General features: G+C 62.4%; 3 protein-coding genes across 3 annotated transcripts; 2 read left to right on the top strand and 1 right to left on the bottom strand.

Annotated features, from left to right (window-relative positions):
* Window positions 1–430: 430 nt before the first annotated feature.
* Window positions 431–4,637, top strand: LOC121360672 (guanine nucleotide-binding protein-like 3-like protein). Its single transcript, XM_041480685.1, has 12 exons — window positions 431–536; window positions 613–650; window positions 739–843; window positions 2,022–2,102; window positions 2,357–2,440; window positions 2,516–2,642; window positions 2,752–2,908; window positions 2,968–3,273; window positions 3,908–4,038; window positions 4,112–4,200; window positions 4,277–4,448; window positions 4,537–4,637. Exons 1-12 carry the CDS (start codon window positions 524–526, stop codon window positions 4,587–4,589), a joined length of 1,356 nt encoding a protein of 451 aa, XP_041336619.1. The 5' UTR covers window positions 431–523; the 3' UTR covers window positions 4,590–4,637.
* Window positions 4,638–5,042: 405 nt separating this feature from the next.
* On the top strand, window positions 5,043–6,193 carry LOC121360674 (guanine nucleotide-binding protein-like 3-like protein). The gene is made up of 4 exons (XM_041480688.1): window positions 5,043–5,597; window positions 5,671–5,759; window positions 5,836–6,007; window positions 6,093–6,193. Exons 2-4 carry the CDS (start codon window positions 5,733–5,735, stop codon window positions 6,143–6,145), a joined length of 252 nt encoding a protein of 83 aa, XP_041336622.1. The 5' UTR covers window positions 5,043–5,597; window positions 5,671–5,732; the 3' UTR covers window positions 6,146–6,193.
* A 562-nt stretch (window positions 6,194–6,755) lies between these two features.
* Window positions 6,756–11,326, bottom strand: SLC3A2 (solute carrier family 3 member 2). The gene is given in 7 exon segments (XM_041480689.1): window positions 6,756–7,351; window positions 7,923–7,982; window positions 8,267–8,404; window positions 8,696–8,888; window positions 9,471–9,585; window positions 9,695–9,970; window positions 10,858–11,326. Coding segments are annotated over 7 exon segments (1,593 nt in total). The 3' UTR covers window positions 6,756–7,009.
* Between the last annotated feature and the right edge of the window lie 3,428 nt (window positions 11,327–14,754).

Raw genomic sequence — 14,754 nt, 5'->3', positions numbered from 1 at the left:
GCCCCTCCCCCCACCCCAAAACTGAGAGAAAAAGTTTAAAAAAAAAAAAAAAGGAATAAAAAAGTGCACTCTTGGTAAGGGCAGTCCCGGTCGTTCTTGGGGGCAGGGGTGGTCTTGGCCGCCATCTTGGGTGTGGTGGGGGGGCGGGGGTGGAGTCCGGTCGCCATCTTGGGTGTGGCGGGCTGACATTCAGGCGGGGCCGCCATGTTGGATGTGGCACTAAAGGCGGGATCTGCTGTCCGCCATCCTCAGCGTGGCCGTGGCGCTGCCGCCGCCATGTCGAGTGTGGCACGTTGAGGACACTGGAGGGAGGGACCGGGACGCCAACGTGGGTGTGGATGCTGCCAGAAGGTGGCCGCCATCTTGGGTGTGGTATCTGCGTGAGGGGGCCGCCATTTTGAGTGTGTCCGGTGGCCGCCATGTTGGGCGTGGCGATGAAGTGACGCTGCGCGCTTTTACTCCGCGCCGGAAGTGGCGTCACTCCGCGGCGCCAGCGATCCCCGGCGGCGTGGGAGCCGCAGCCATGACCCGGTCCCGTGAGTTCGGGGAGGCACCGGGAGGGCTCGGGGGGCTCTGGGGACCCTCCCGCACTCACCCCGCCCCTCCCCGCAGGACGACAGGTGGAGGCGTCCCGGAAGAAGCGCGTCCAGGTGAGCCCCAGCCCGGGGGAGGCACGGAGGGAGCCGGGCGGGTTTGGGGTGCAGCCCCCCCCCGGTGTCACCCCCGCGTTGTCCCCAGGCCCGGCTCGCCCGTGTCGGGATCAAGAAGGACCCGGGGGTGCCGCGGCTCGGCCGCTTGGCCGCCTTCGCGCAGAAACAGCAGAGCGAGACCCGGCAGAGACAGGTGAAGAACCGGGGGGCGTTTTGGGGGTGACCCCGCCGGGGGGAGTTTGGGGTTGTCCTCCAGATGCAACCGCCGGAGGGATTCTGGGGTTCCCCCGCGGTATTTTGGGGTGTTCCTGGCAGATTCGGAGCACAAAAGGATTTTGGAGCTTTGCTCCCACTGAGATCCCGGCGGGGCATTTTGGGGTCCCCCTCTCAAGTAGAAACTTGGGGGGGCTGTGTGGGGTCACCCCCCGCAGTGTGACCCCGAGGGGGTCTGGGGTCTGACCCAGGGGGGTTTTGGGGTCTGACCCAGGGGGGGTCTGGGGTCTGACCCGGGGAGTTTGGGATCTGAACTGGGGGGGATTTGGGGTCTGACCCAGGGGGGGTCTGGGGTCTGACCCAGGGGGGGTCTGGGGTCTGACCCAGGGGGGGTCTGGGGTCTGACCCAGGGGGGGTCTGGGGTCTGACCCAGGGGGGGTCTGGGGTCTGACCCAGGGGGGGTCTGGGGTCTGACCCAGGGGGGGTCTGGGGTCTGACCCAGGGGGGGTCTGGGGTCTGACCCAGGGGGGGTCTGGGGTCTGACCCAGGGGGGGTCTGGGGTCTGACCCAGGGGGGGTCTGGGGTCTGACCCAGGGGGGGTCTGGGGTCTGACCCAGGGGGGGTCTGGGGTCTGACCCAGGGGGGGTCTGGGGTCTGACCCAGGGGGGGTCTGGGGTCTGACCCAGGGGGGGTCTGGGGTCTGACCCAGGGGGGGTCTGGGGTCTGACCCAGGGGGGGTCTGGGGTCTGACCCAGGGGGGGTCTGGGGTCTGACCCAGGGGGGGTCTGGGGTCTGACCCAGGGGGGGTCTGGGGTCTGACCCAGGGGGGGTCTGGGGTCTGACCCAGGGGGGGTCTGGGGTCTGACCCAGGGGGGGTCTGGGGTCTGACCCAGGGGGGGTCTGGGGTCTGACCCAGGGGGGGTCTGGGGTCTGACCCAGGGGGGGTCTGGGGTCTGACCCAGGGGGGGTCTGGGGTCTGACCCAGGGGGGGTCTGGGGTCTGACCCAGGGGGGGTCTGGGGTCTGACCCAGGGGGGGTCTGGGGTCTGACCCAGGGGGGGTCTGGGGTCTGACCCAGGGGGGGTCTGGGGTCTGACCCGGGGGGGTTTGGGGTCTGACCCCGGGGGGGTCTGGGGTCTGACCCCCCCGTGTCCCGCAGCCGCTGACGGGGCAGCAGCGCTCGCACCTGGCCGTGCAGCTGGCGGATGCTCTGCAGCGACAGCAGCGCTTCCAGAGCCAGGTGGGGCTGGGGGCACCCCGGGGGGCTCCCTAAAGAGTGGGGGGCTCCCTAAAGAGGGAGGAGTTCCCTGAAGAGTGGGGGGCTTCCCAAAGAGGGGGATTCCCCTGAGAGGGGCTCCCCTTGGAAAGGAGGGGGGATTCTTCTCTAGGGCAGGGGGCTCCCCACACAGGGGGGGATTCCCACCAGAAGTTGGGGGGCTCCCCGGGAGTGCCCCCCACGGCTGGGGGGGATCCCCATAACACAGGTACCCCCAGGAGAAGGAAGAGAAGGAGGAGGAGCCCCCCCAGCCCCCCCAGGACGAGGCGTCGCTGCGCCAGTTCGGGCGGGAGCTGCGCAAGGTCAGTGCCGCGGGGGTGGGGTGGGGAGGGGGATTTTTGGGGGTCTTTCCCCCAGCTGAACCCCGATTCTGGCAGGTGCTGACGGCGTCTGACGTGGTGCTGGAGGTGCTGGACGCCCGCGACCCCCAGGGCTGCCGCAGCCCCCGGCTCGAGGGGGCCCTGCGGCCGCAGCAGCGCCTCGTGCTCGTCCTCAACAAGATCGGTGAGGGGAGGGGTGTGGATCTGGGTGGGGGTCCCAGCGTGGATTTTGGGGGGGGGGGTTCCGCTGTCCCCGCAGCCCTGGGGACAGCCCTGTGCGTCCCCCCACGCAGACCTGGTGCCGCGGGACGTGGTGGCCGCGTGGCTGAAGCACCTGCGCGACGAGTTCCCCACCGTGGCCTTCAAGGCGTGCACGCAGCAGCAGAGCCGACGCCTGGTGGGCCCCCCCCGGGGGGCTGGGGGTGCTTGTGGGGGTGCCCCATCCCCGTGGCAATTTGGGGGTACCCCGTTTTTCCACCTCAGCCCTTTGGGGGATTCAGGGATTAAAGGGGGGGGCTCAACAATGTGGAGGAGGGGAGTTTATTCCAGGGGAACCCCCACCCCCATTTTGAGCATTTTCACCCCGTTTTTACCACCACGGGGGGGGGCAGGCTGGCAGTCCCCCGCGTGTCCATCCCCCCCCCAAACCCCTGTGTGTCCCCCCCCCCACAGCTGAGCCAGCTCTACGGGGTCCCCCCCTGCAGCGACCCCCTGCAGTTCCTGGCCCACCTGGCCCGGCGGCAGGGCCGGCTCCGCCCGGGGGGGCTCCCGGACGCCCACGCCGCCGCCACGGCCCTGCTGCACGACTGGACCAGGTCTGGGAGGGACAGGGACTTTTTGGGGGGGGGGGGTATCCCCACACTCTGATCACCTTTCTGGGGGGGCTAGGAGGGGTTTCCGTACCCTGCTTCCCTTTTTTGGGGGGCTTGGGGGGTTTTCTGTAGCCTGACCCCTTGTATGGGGAGGGTCTCCATACACCCTGATCCCATTTTGAGGGGGTTGGGGAGGGGTCTTCACACTCTGCCCCCCTTTTTTGGGGGGATTGGAGGGGTCTCCCCACTTTGATCCCCTTTTTTTGGGGAGTGGAGGGGTCTTCCCACATCCTCACCCCATTTCTGGGGGTTTGGGGAGGGTCCCCCATTTCTAGGAGGTTGGGGAGGGGTTTCCACACCCTGTCTCTCCTTTTTTTTGGGGAGTGGTGAGGGGTCTTCCCACACCCTCACCCCATATCTGGGGGGGCTGCAGGGTCCCCCCACACTCTGAGCTGCATTTTTGGGGGCACCAGGGATCCCCTCCACACCCTGAGCTCTGATTTTGGGGACAGGAGGGGTCCCCCCCCAACACCATGACCTGTGTTTTTTGGGGGCACAAGTACCCCCCCACACCCTGAGCTCTGATTTTGGGGTCAGGAGGAGTCCCCCCTACCCTGACCCCCCTTTTTTTCCCCAGTGGGAAGATCTCATACTACACCCACCCCCCCAAATCTCGGGGGGTGCAGCTCGAGGCCCAAATCCTCCCAGCGCTGGGGCCGGCGCTGGACCTGGAGGCTCTGGAACGGGGCGATGCCGAGGCCCTGGCAGGTGAGCAGCACCTGAACCCCCCCTCCCATCCCCCCTCGGGGACCCCCCCAAAACTCACCTGGCCCCCCCACAGCTGTCCCGGTGACGGTGACGGGGCTGGGGCTGTCCCCGGAGGAGGAAGGGCAAGGAGAAGCCATGGAGGACGACAGCGGCGGCCTGGAGGTGGGAAGGGATTTCCTGAGCTTGGGGGGTTTTTTTTTTGGGGGGGATTTTGGGGTTAATATTTAACCCCCCCCAGCTCGGCACGATGACGGTGGAGCTGAAGCCCCGGGTGAAGTCGGGGGGCTCTGGGGGGGCGTCGCTGCCCCCAGCCCCCAGCCTGGAGGAGGTGGCTGCGCTCCCCGCTCTGTTCCAGGGGCAGGGGCTGAAGGCAGCCGGAAAAAGGAGGAAAAAACTGCAAAAAAGAGCACGTGAGTGAAGACACCCCCCTTTTCCTGACCCCCCCAAACCTTCCCGATCCCTCTTTTTTTCAAATTCCTGGTGGCCCCCATCCCACAGAGAAAATCGCCACGAAGCTGTCGGAGACGTTGGAGGCGGCCATGCAGTTCTGAGCATCCACAAATGGAATAAAAAGAATATAAATAAGTTTTTAATAATTACATTGTGTGGCTGGTGGGGCGGGGCCTACCCTGAAATGGGCGGGGTTTCACAGGGTGGGGTCTGCTTAAAGGGGCAGGGCTAAAATAATTAATCCAGCCCTTCTCAAGAGCTCCAAATCATCCCCGAGACCCCTCCCCAAACCCTTCAGGGACCCCCCCAAACCTTGCAGAGCTCCTGGCAGGATGTGAGACCCTTCCCCAAAATCTTCTCACCCCCCACGGTGGCCCCACCCCTTTATTTTGGGGGTCCCCCTCTCTCAGGGTCAAGGAGGGGTTTCCGTACCCTGCTTCCCTTTTTTGGGGGGCTTGGGGGGTTTTCTGTAGCCTGACCCCTTGTATGGGGAGGGTCTCCATACACCCTGATCCCATTTTGAGGGGGTTGGGGAGGGGTCTTCACACTCTGCCCCCCTTTTTTGGGGGGATTGGAGGGGTCTCCCCACTTTGATCCCCTTTTTTTGGGGAGTGGAGGGGTCTTCCCACATCCTCACCCCATTTCTGGGGGTTTGGGGAGGGTCCCCCATTTCTAGGGGGTTGGGGAGGGGTTTCCACACCCTGTCCCTCCTTTTTTTTGGGGAGTGGTGAGGGGTCTTCCCACACCCTCACCCCATATCTGGGGGGGCTGCAGGGTCCCCCCACACTCTGAGCTGCATTTTTGGGGGCACCAGGGATCCCCTCCACACCCTGAGCTCTGATTTTGGGGACAGGAGGGGTCCCCCCCCAACACCATGACCTGTGTTTTTTGGGGGCACAAGTACCCCCCCACACCCTGAGCTCTGATTTTGGGGTCAGGAGGAGTCCCCCCTACCCTGACCCCCCTTTTTTTCCCCAGTGGGAAGATCTCATACTACACCCACCCCCCCAAATCTCGGGGGGTGCAGCTCGAGGCCCAAATCCTCCCAGCGCTGGGGCCGGCGCTGGACCTGGAGGCTCTGGAACGGGGCGATGCCGAGGCCCTGGCAGGTGAGCAGCACCTGAACCCCCCCTCCCATCCCCCCTCGGGGACCCCCCCAAAACTCACCTGGCCCCCCCACAGCTGTCCCGGTGACGGTGACGGGGCTGGGGCTGTCCCCAGAGGAGGAAGGGCAAGGAGAAGCCATGGAGGACGACAGCGGCGGCCTGGAGGTGGGAAGGGATTTCCTGAGCTTGGGGGGTTTTTTTTTTGGGGGGGATTTTGGGGTTAATATTTAACCCCCCCCAGCTCGGCACGATGACGGTGGAGCTGAAGCACCGGGTGAAGTCGGGGGGCTCTGGGGGGGCGTCGCTGCCCCCAGCCCCCAGCCTGGAGGAGGTGGCTGCGCTCCCCGCTCTGTTCCAGGGGCAGGGGCTGAAGGCAGCCGGAAAAAGGAGGAAAAAACTGCAAAAAAGAGCACGTGAGTGGACACCCCCTTTTCCTGACCCCCCCAAACCTTCCCGATCCCTCTTTTTTTCAAATTCCTGGTGGCCCCCATCCCACAGAGAAAATCGCCACGAAGCTGTCGGAGACGTTGGAGGCGGCCATGCAGTTCTGAGCATCCACAAATGGAATAAAAAGAATAGAAATAAATTTTTAATAATTACATTGTGTGGCTGGTGGGGCGGGGCCTACCCTGAAATGGGCGGGGTTTCACAGGGTGGGGTCTGCTTAAAGGGGCAGGGCCAAAAAAAATTAATCCAGCCCTTCTCAAGAGCTCCAAATCATCCCCGAGACCCCTCCCCAAATCCTTCAGGGACCCCCCCAAACCCTGCAGAGCTCCTGGCAGGATGTGAGACCCTTCCCCAAAATCTTCTCACCCCCCACGGTGGCCCCACCCCTTTATTTTGGGGGTCCCCCTCTCTCAGGGTCACCCTTGAGGCCCCACCAGGGATCCCAGCCCAAATTTTGGGCGGATTTCCTCATTTTTGGGGTCTTCTTGACCCCCTCAACAGCCCCACGACCCTCCTTGAATCCCCAAATCCAACCACCCCCTCATTTTGGGGTGTCGTGGTTCCCTCTTTGGGCTCCCATGCCCCCCAATATTCCCCGGGGACCCCCAATCCTCCCCCCTATTTTGGAGCACACCCGGGGGTCTGTGATCCCCCCAAATCCTGCGGGGAGGGGACCCTCAGACCCCCCCCAAAAACAGAGCCAAAGGCAAGGGCACAAATGCAATCATTTATTCAGAATTTGAGGGTGGAGAGACCCCAACACCCCCAGAAAACAAAGAAAAACCCCAAAACAGAATTGGGGAAAGAAAACCCCAAAAAACCCTTTAGGGTGGGGGGGGAGCAGGATGAGAACCCAAAAAACGAGCGAGGGGAGATGAGTGTGGGACCCCCCGCCCCGAAACGAGGGGGTGCAAGGCTGGTGGGGGAGGGGAGCCAGGGTGGGTTTGTGGGGCCGGGGGGGGTTGGGGTCACTCGGGGCTGTAGGGGAAGCCCAGCAGGAGCCCCTGGTGCGGCTCCAGCCGGAGCTCCTCCAGCCGCAGCTGCTGCTCCCCGCGCTCCTTGGGGCCCGTGCTGAAGCGCAGCGTGGCCGAGGCGGGCAGGGGGGGGTCCCGGGGGTCTCTGCTGCCCGAGAAGGGTTTGAGGGCGCTGCCGTGGGGGTTGAGCAGCAGCAGGAAGCGCTCGCTCTGGTCCCAGCGCCGCAGCAGCGCCACGGCCGAGCCCGCCGGCACCGCCAGAGCCTCCCCCAGCAGCAGCGAGCGCTCGTGGGCACGCAGGGAGGCCAGGGCTGTGCACAGCTCCAGCTCGGGGGGCTGCAAGGGAAGGGGGAAGGGGTTAGAGGGGCTGGGAGACCCCCAAATGCAGCGCCGAGAGAAGGAGGCGCTGGCCCTTTAAGGAGGCTGTGTGTGGTGTTGCCCTTTTAAGGGTGCATTGCCCTTTTAAGAGCACATTGCTTTTTAATGTGTGGCACCCTCTTTAAGGGCGTGTTGCCCTTTTAAGGACACGCTACCTTTTTAAGGATGCATTGCCCTTTTAAAGGTGCCCCACCCATATAAGAGTGCATTACCCTTTTCAGGACACATTGCCCCTTTAAGATTGCATCACCCTTTTAAGGATGCATTGCCCTTTTAAGAGTGCGTTGCCCTTTTCAAGATGCATTGCCCTTTTAAGAACAATTCTATGTTGCCACTTTATGGGACCCACCCTAAGGCTCCACCCAGAAATGGGCGTGGCCAAAACTCCACCCCCTTGAGAAAGCCATAAATGGAAATTAAGGCTCTGCCCCCTCAGGGGAGGAGCAAGTCTAAGTCACACCCCTTAAACCACGCCCCCAAACAAGCACCGCCCACACCAATGTCAATCAGAGCTCTAAGCCCCGCCCACCTCCGAGCCGTTCCCGCCTCTTTTCGGTTCGTCGATGATTTCCCACGGCATCGATGGCAGCTGGGGCAAAAAACGGCAAAATTGGGGCAAAACCAGTGAAATTGGGGCAAAACCAGCAAAACTGGGACAAAAACCAATGAAATTAGGCAAGAAACAAAGAAATTAGGGCAGAAAATAGTGAAATTGGGGCACAAAAGTGGTGAAATTTGGGGAAAAAACTGGTGAAATTGGAGTCAGGCGTTCATCCCAGCCCCCTCCCCTGCACCCCTAAAATCCCCGAATCCCTTCCCAAAATCTCCAGAGCACCCAGAGCTCCCCCCAAGCCCCCCCGAGCCCCCCGGTACCTGCTGGTCCTTGGGGGGCCGCGGCAGCCCCAGCTCGTCGCCGTAGCTCAGCACGGGGGTCCCGGGGAGCCCCCAGAGCAGCAGCAGCTGCTGCAGCCTCAGCTCGGGGCTCACCCAGGCCTCCCACGGGGACCCCACCTGTGGGACAGGCACCCGTCACCCCCCGCAGCCCCCCACCCGCGGGGGACCCCCGAAATGGGGAGGGGACCCCAAAAAATGGGAGGGGGCAGCGGGGGGAGGAAGGTGGGCTGGGGGAATTTGGGGGTCCCAGGGGGCTTTGGGGGTGCAAGAAGAACCCATAGGGGGTGCCAGCCCCACGGGGAGGTTTTGGGGTCCCAGGGGATGGGGGGATTTGGGGGTCCTGGGCAGGTTTTGGGGGGTCCCAGGTAGGTTTTGGGGTCCCGGGCAGGTTTTGGGGTGCAGACTCACGCTCCAGCCCAGCCCCACGCCGGACGAGTTGGAGCTCAGGAAGTTGAGCAGGCTCCTCACGGCTCCCTCGGGCGACTCCGCGTCGGGTTTGGGCTCCAGGGGCTTCAGGAAGGGCCCCAGGAGCAGCTGCAGCCCCCCCGGGACCCCCGGAACCTTCCAGGGCTCCTGCAGCCGAGTGCCCCCCACCAGCACCCTGGAAACGGGACAGGGCACCCCAAAAACGGGGAAGGTAACAAAGGGAAAACCCCAAAAATGGGGGGGAAAAGTCAGGGGAACAACCCAAAAATGGGAAGGGAAAAATCAGGGGAGAACCCCAAAAATGGGGGGGAAAAGGTCAGGAAACAACCCCAAAAATGGGGGGGGAAAAGTCAGGGGAGAACCCCAAAAATGGGGGGGAAAAGGTCAGGAAACAACCCCAAAAACAGAGGAGAAAATTCAAGGGAACACCCCAAAAATGGGGAGGAAAAGTCAGGAGAACAACCCTAAAAATGGGAAGGGAAAGGTCAGGAGAGAACCCCAAAACCAGAGAAAATTCAAGGGAACACCCCAAGAACGTAGAAGACAAGGTCAGGAAAGCACCCCAAAAATGGGGGGAAAGGCCAGGGGAGAACCCCAAAAATGGGGGGGGGAAGAACCCAAAGTGGGGGGTCCATGAGGCAGAGAATGAGGAGACGAGGAGATTTGGGGGGGTCAGTGAGTTCGGGGGTACACAGGGGACAGATTTGGGGGGTCAGTGAGTTTGGGGGTACACAGGGGACAGGTTTGGGGGTCACACCTGGCCACGCCGCTGGGGCTCGGCTGCTGCTCCGTCAGGTTCCTCCACTCAGCCACCACCGAGACCTGGGGGGACATGGGGGGTCACCCAAAGCCCCCCAAAAACCCCCCAAACCCTGCCCCAAACATTCCCCTAATCCTGCACCAAACCCCCCCAATTCTGCCCCAAAGACCCCCACAATCCTGCCCCAAAATTCCCCCCAATCCTGTCCCAAAGACCCCCACAACTCTGCCTCAGAATCTTCTCTCAGTTCACCCCCCTCCCCCCACTCTAACCTTCCCATTTTGGGGTCCCCCCCAGTTTTGGGGTCCCCCCCAGCCCACCTTTGTCCTTGGCTGCCTGCAGGAGGGCCTTGAAGTCCTGGATGGTGCCCAGGGCTGGGTCCAGCTCCTTCAAGGGGGGGAGGAGCCCCTCGGGGGGTTTTTGGGGGGCCACGGGGCCCAGCACCAGCCCCCCCACCTGCAGCTTGTCCTTCAGGTACCCCAAACGTTTCTCCACACCTGCAAAAAGGGGGTGAACCCCAAATCTGACCCGGCAGCACAACCCCAAAATCCACCCAGGGACACCAAAGAGATCCCCAACACCGCTGGGGACCCCAAAATCCCACCCCGAGACCCCAAAACCAACCCAGGGGTTCCAAAGAGATCCCCAACACCGCTGGGGACCCCAAAATCCCACCCCGAGACCCCAAAACCAACCCAGGGACACCAAAGAGCCCTCTCAGGATCCCAAAACAGCCCCAGAACTGGGGAAAATTCCAAAATTCCCAAAACTTGGGGGCTCTCTCAGGTTCTGGAGATCCTGGACCCCCTCAAACCCCCCTAAAGTTGGGGGGACTCCCCTAAATTGCTGAGTCACCTCCCCCCAGGCCCTTTTATCGGGGGATCCTGAAATAGGGGGTCCCCAAGCTGATCCTGTGGGGTTTTTTTGGGAATTTCTCCCAGGAATTAACCCCTGACACATGGTGGAAGACACTGAAATGAATCTCCCCCCTCCCCAAATATCCTTGGATTTATTTTGGGGGCTCCATTAACGGGGCCTCCCCACACAGGCTCACAGGGGACCCCCAAACTTTCCTGGGACCCCCCCCAATTCCCCAAAAGACCTCACAGACCCTCCCCAAAGCCAGGCTGGAAACTTCCTAAACTCCCCCAGCTCACCTTTGGGGACCCTCTAAACACCCCCAAACCCCCCATGGGACCCCCCCAAACTCCTCCAACCATCCTCTGGGATCCTTCCACCCCTCTGGGGACCCTCTAAACCCCCCCAAACTCCTTCAGCCATCCTCTGGGATCCTTCCACCCCTCTGGGGACCCTCTAAACGCCCCCAAACCCCCCATGGGACCCCCCCAAAACCCCTCAGGGGACTCCCAAGACCCCTCCTCACCTTTCAGATCGCCCCCAAAGGCCTTGGGGGGGGCCCTGTAGAGCGCCCCGAGCTCCCACCAGGCTTTGGTGGGCAGGGGCTGGCATCGGGGGGCTTGTGCCACGATGGCAGCAGCGGCCCCCAGCATCCCGAGCCAGCCCCCCCAGAAGAGCACGAGCAGCACCAGGCGGGCCCGGGCCCAGAGCGGCGTCCCCGCCTCCCTCAGCAGCTCCTCCTTGCCCAGCCCCGTGAATTTGGGGCTCCCCGAAGCCCCCGCGCCCCCCAAAGCCGCCTCCTCCTCCTCCTCGGGGGGGATCTTCATCACCAGCCCGTTCTTCTCGCCGCCCTGCCGCTGCTCCGGGGCTGGGGAGGGGTCGCGGTGGGGAGAGGGGGGCTGGGGGGGGGTCCCCGGCTCGGCCGCGGCCATCGGCTCCTTCTCGGCCTCCAGCGCCGAGAGCTCCAGCTCGCGGGGGGGAGACTCGGGGTCCATCTGGGGAAAAGACCCCAAAACCCTCAGGGATTGTCCCAAAAACCCTCAGGGATTGTCCCAAAACCCCTCAAGGATTGTCCCAGAACCTTCAGGGTTCGCCCTAAAAAAATCCCTCCGGTATCGCCCCAAAATCTCTTCAGGGATCAGCCCAAAATCTCTTCAGGGATCGCCCCTAAAACCCCTCAGGAATCGCCCCAAAAACCCTTTAGCGATTGTCCCAAAGCCCCTCAGGGATCGCCCCAAAAACCCCTCAGGGATCGCCCCAAAAAACCTTCAGGGATCGTCCTAAAATCCCTTCAAGGTTCACCCCAAAACCCCTCAGGGATCACCCCAAAAACCCTTCAGGAATAGTCCTAAAAACCCTTCAAGGATCACCCCAAAAACCCTCAGGGGATCGCCCCAAAAACCCCTCAGGGATCGCCCTAAAACCCCTCAGGGATCGCCCTAAAACCCTTCAGAAATCGTGCTAAAAACACGTCAGGAATCACCCCAAAAACACCTCAGGGATCGCCCCAAAAACCCCTCAAGGATCGGCCCAAAACCCTTCAAGGATCGCCCCAAAAACCCCTCAGGGATTGCCCTAAAAAACCTTCAGGAATAATCCTAAAAACCCTTCAGGGATCACCCCAAAAACAATCAGGGGATCGCCCCAAAAACCCTTTAGCGATTGTCCCAAAGCCCCTCAGGGATCGCCCCAAAAACCCCTCAGGGATGGCCCCAAAAAGCCCTCAGGGATGGCCCCAAAAAGCCCTCAGGGATCGCCCCAAAAACCCTTGAGGAAAAGTCCTAAAAACCCTTCAGGGATCACCCCAAAAACAATCAGGGGAAACCCCTCAAGGATTGTCCCAGAACCTTCAGGGTTCGCCCTAAAAAAATCCCTCCGGTATCGCCCCAAAATCTCTTCAGGGATCAGCCCAAAATCTCTTCAGGGATCGCCCCTAAAACCCCTCAGGAATCGCCCCAAAAACCCTTTAGCGATTGTCCCAAAGCCCCTCAGGGATCGCCCCAAAAACCCTTCAGGGGATCGCCCCAAAAACCCTCAGGCATCGCACCGAAATCTTCCAGGATCGCCCCAAAAACCCTCAGGCATCGCACGGAAATCTTCCAGAATCGCCCCAAAAAGCCCTCAGGGATCGCCCCAAACGATTTGGGTTTGGGCGGGGTTGAACTTTCACCCCAAACACTCTCAAGGGGATCTTTGGCCCCCGACTTCGCCCCTGGCAGACAAAGGTTCTTGAAAAGATCCAGGGGTGCTCCCTGCACCCCAAAAGTTACTCAATGTCTTTCTAGACATCCCCCTGGCCGCTTTAAAATGTTTTTGTGGGGGTTTCAAGCTCCTCTTGAGCACCCAACGCCCCCAAGGGGACCCCAAATCCCTCACAGGACGCCCCAAAATCCTTCCAGGCCTCGCAGCCCTCCCCCAGCCCCTCCTTGAACAACCAAACCCGCCCTTGGAGGGGATCCCGAGCCCCCCCGCAACACCCAAAGAACCCCCGGGCACCCCGATATTCTCACGGGGACCCCAAAAGTTGTTTGTGCTCCCCAGAAAACCCTCCCACAGCACCCCAACGAGAGCGATACCTTCGCCGACACCTCGTGACAGGCGTGAGGGGCTCGGCGCAGCCTTTTATATCCCGCTAAAACCACGCCCACTCTGCGGTGGCCACGCCCTCAGCACCGCCCCCCGGCGCCGCCGCGGCGCCCGGACCGGGCGGATCAAAGGGCACGAGGCGGGGGGGGGGACCGGACACGCCCCGGGCGAACGGGGCGGGACAGAGCCCCGGAGGGCGCGTTTTGGAGTCTCTGATTCGCACCACGGATCAGCGGGACGCCAGTTATAGGCGTCGTCCCTTTTTCTTCTCTCGGAGGATTCCCGACACCCCCGTCCTTTTCGGGGTCCCCCCCATGCGCCGCCATTTTGCCACACCCCAAGCAGCCGCCATTTTGGTGTTATTAAAGTGTCTATTGATCTCTGTTGGGCGCCGCTATTTTTTTGTACCCCGGGGGTGCGCTATTTACGGAGCCCCCCATCCTGCGGCCCGCACTGGGTCTCATCACTGAGAACGGTGTTGAGAGATCCGCGGTGCTTCTTACGGAGGTCTCCAGCCCTCTGTGGGGAGACAGGACGGCGCCACAACCACCCTGCTCATTCTGCCCACCCCTCCGCGCGCATAATGGTTCATCCCACAAGTGCCCCCTCAAGTCCCGCCTGTACCTCGACCAATCAGCACCGCGCTCCGCCGGAAGTAGCCGCGCACCGGAAGCGTCTCCATAGCAACTACCGGAAGTTCCGCTCTCTCCCGGAAGTGGCGGCGCGGCCATGGGCGCCTCGAAGAAGCACCGGGAGCGCGGCGGGGCCGAGGCGGCCGAGGAGGCGCCGGGAGCGGCCGGGACGGGCGGCGGAGGCAGCAGCAGCAGCAGCGCGGGGCGACCCCGCGAGCACCGCAAACACCGGCACCGCGGCGGGGAGCGGCGCGGGAAGCGCAGCCGCTCCCGGGGGGAGCGCGGGGGCTCCGGGGGCGGCTCCGGTTCCTCCCGGCGCGGAGGGAACGAGGAGACCGGGAGGAGCGGCCATGGCCGGGGCGGCTCCGAGAGCGAGCGGAGAGCGAAGAGGGAGAGGAAGGAGGACCCCCCCAAAATCCCCCCAAAATTGGGGTGGTTCTTCCCCCAAATCCCCCAAAATTGGGGTTTCCCCCACCCCAAATCCCCCAAAATTGGGGTTTTCCCACCCCCAAAATTGGGGTTTCCCCCCCCAAAATCCCCCCAAAATTGGGGTGGTTCTTCCCCCAAATCCCCCAAAATTGGGGTTTCCCCCACCCCAAATCCCCCAAAATTGGGGTTTTCCCACCCCCAAAATTGGGGTTTCCCCCCCCAAAATCCCCCCAAAATTGGGGTGGTTCTTCCCCCAAATCCCCCAAAATTGGGGTTTCCCCCACCCCAAATCCCCCAAAATTGGGGTTTTCCCACCCCCAAAATTGGGGTTTCCCCCCCCAAAATCCCCCCAAAATTGGGGTGGTTCTTCCCCCAAATCCCCCAAAATTGGGGTTTCCCCCACCCCAAATCCCCCAAAATTGGGGTTTTCCCACCCCCAAAATTGGGGTTTCCCCCCCCAAAATCCCCCCAAAATTGGGGTGGTTCTTCCCCCAAATCCCCCAAAATTGGGGTTTCCCCCACCCCAAATCCCCCAAAATTGGGGTTTTCCCACCCCCAAAATTGGGGTTTCCCCCCCCAAAATCCCCCCAAAATTGGGGTGGTTCTTCCCCCAAATCCCCCAAAATTGGGGTTTCCCCCACCCCAAATCCCCCAAAATTGGGGTTTTCCCACCCCCAAAATTGGGGTTTTCCCACCCCAAATCCCCCAAAATTGGGGTTTCCCCCCTCTAAATCCCCCAAAATTGGGGCTTCCCCTCCCCAAATCCCCCAAAATTG

The sequence above is a fragment of the Pyrgilauda ruficollis genome, unplaced genomic scaffold, assembly GCF_017590135.1.
Source record: "Pyrgilauda ruficollis isolate IOZ18807 unplaced genomic scaffold, ASM1759013v1 scaffold526, whole genome shotgun sequence".
Classification (NCBI taxonomy): Eukaryota; Metazoa; Chordata; class Aves; order Passeriformes; family Passeridae; genus Pyrgilauda; species Pyrgilauda ruficollis.
This window is presented reverse-complemented; position numbering and strand designations above follow the sequence as displayed.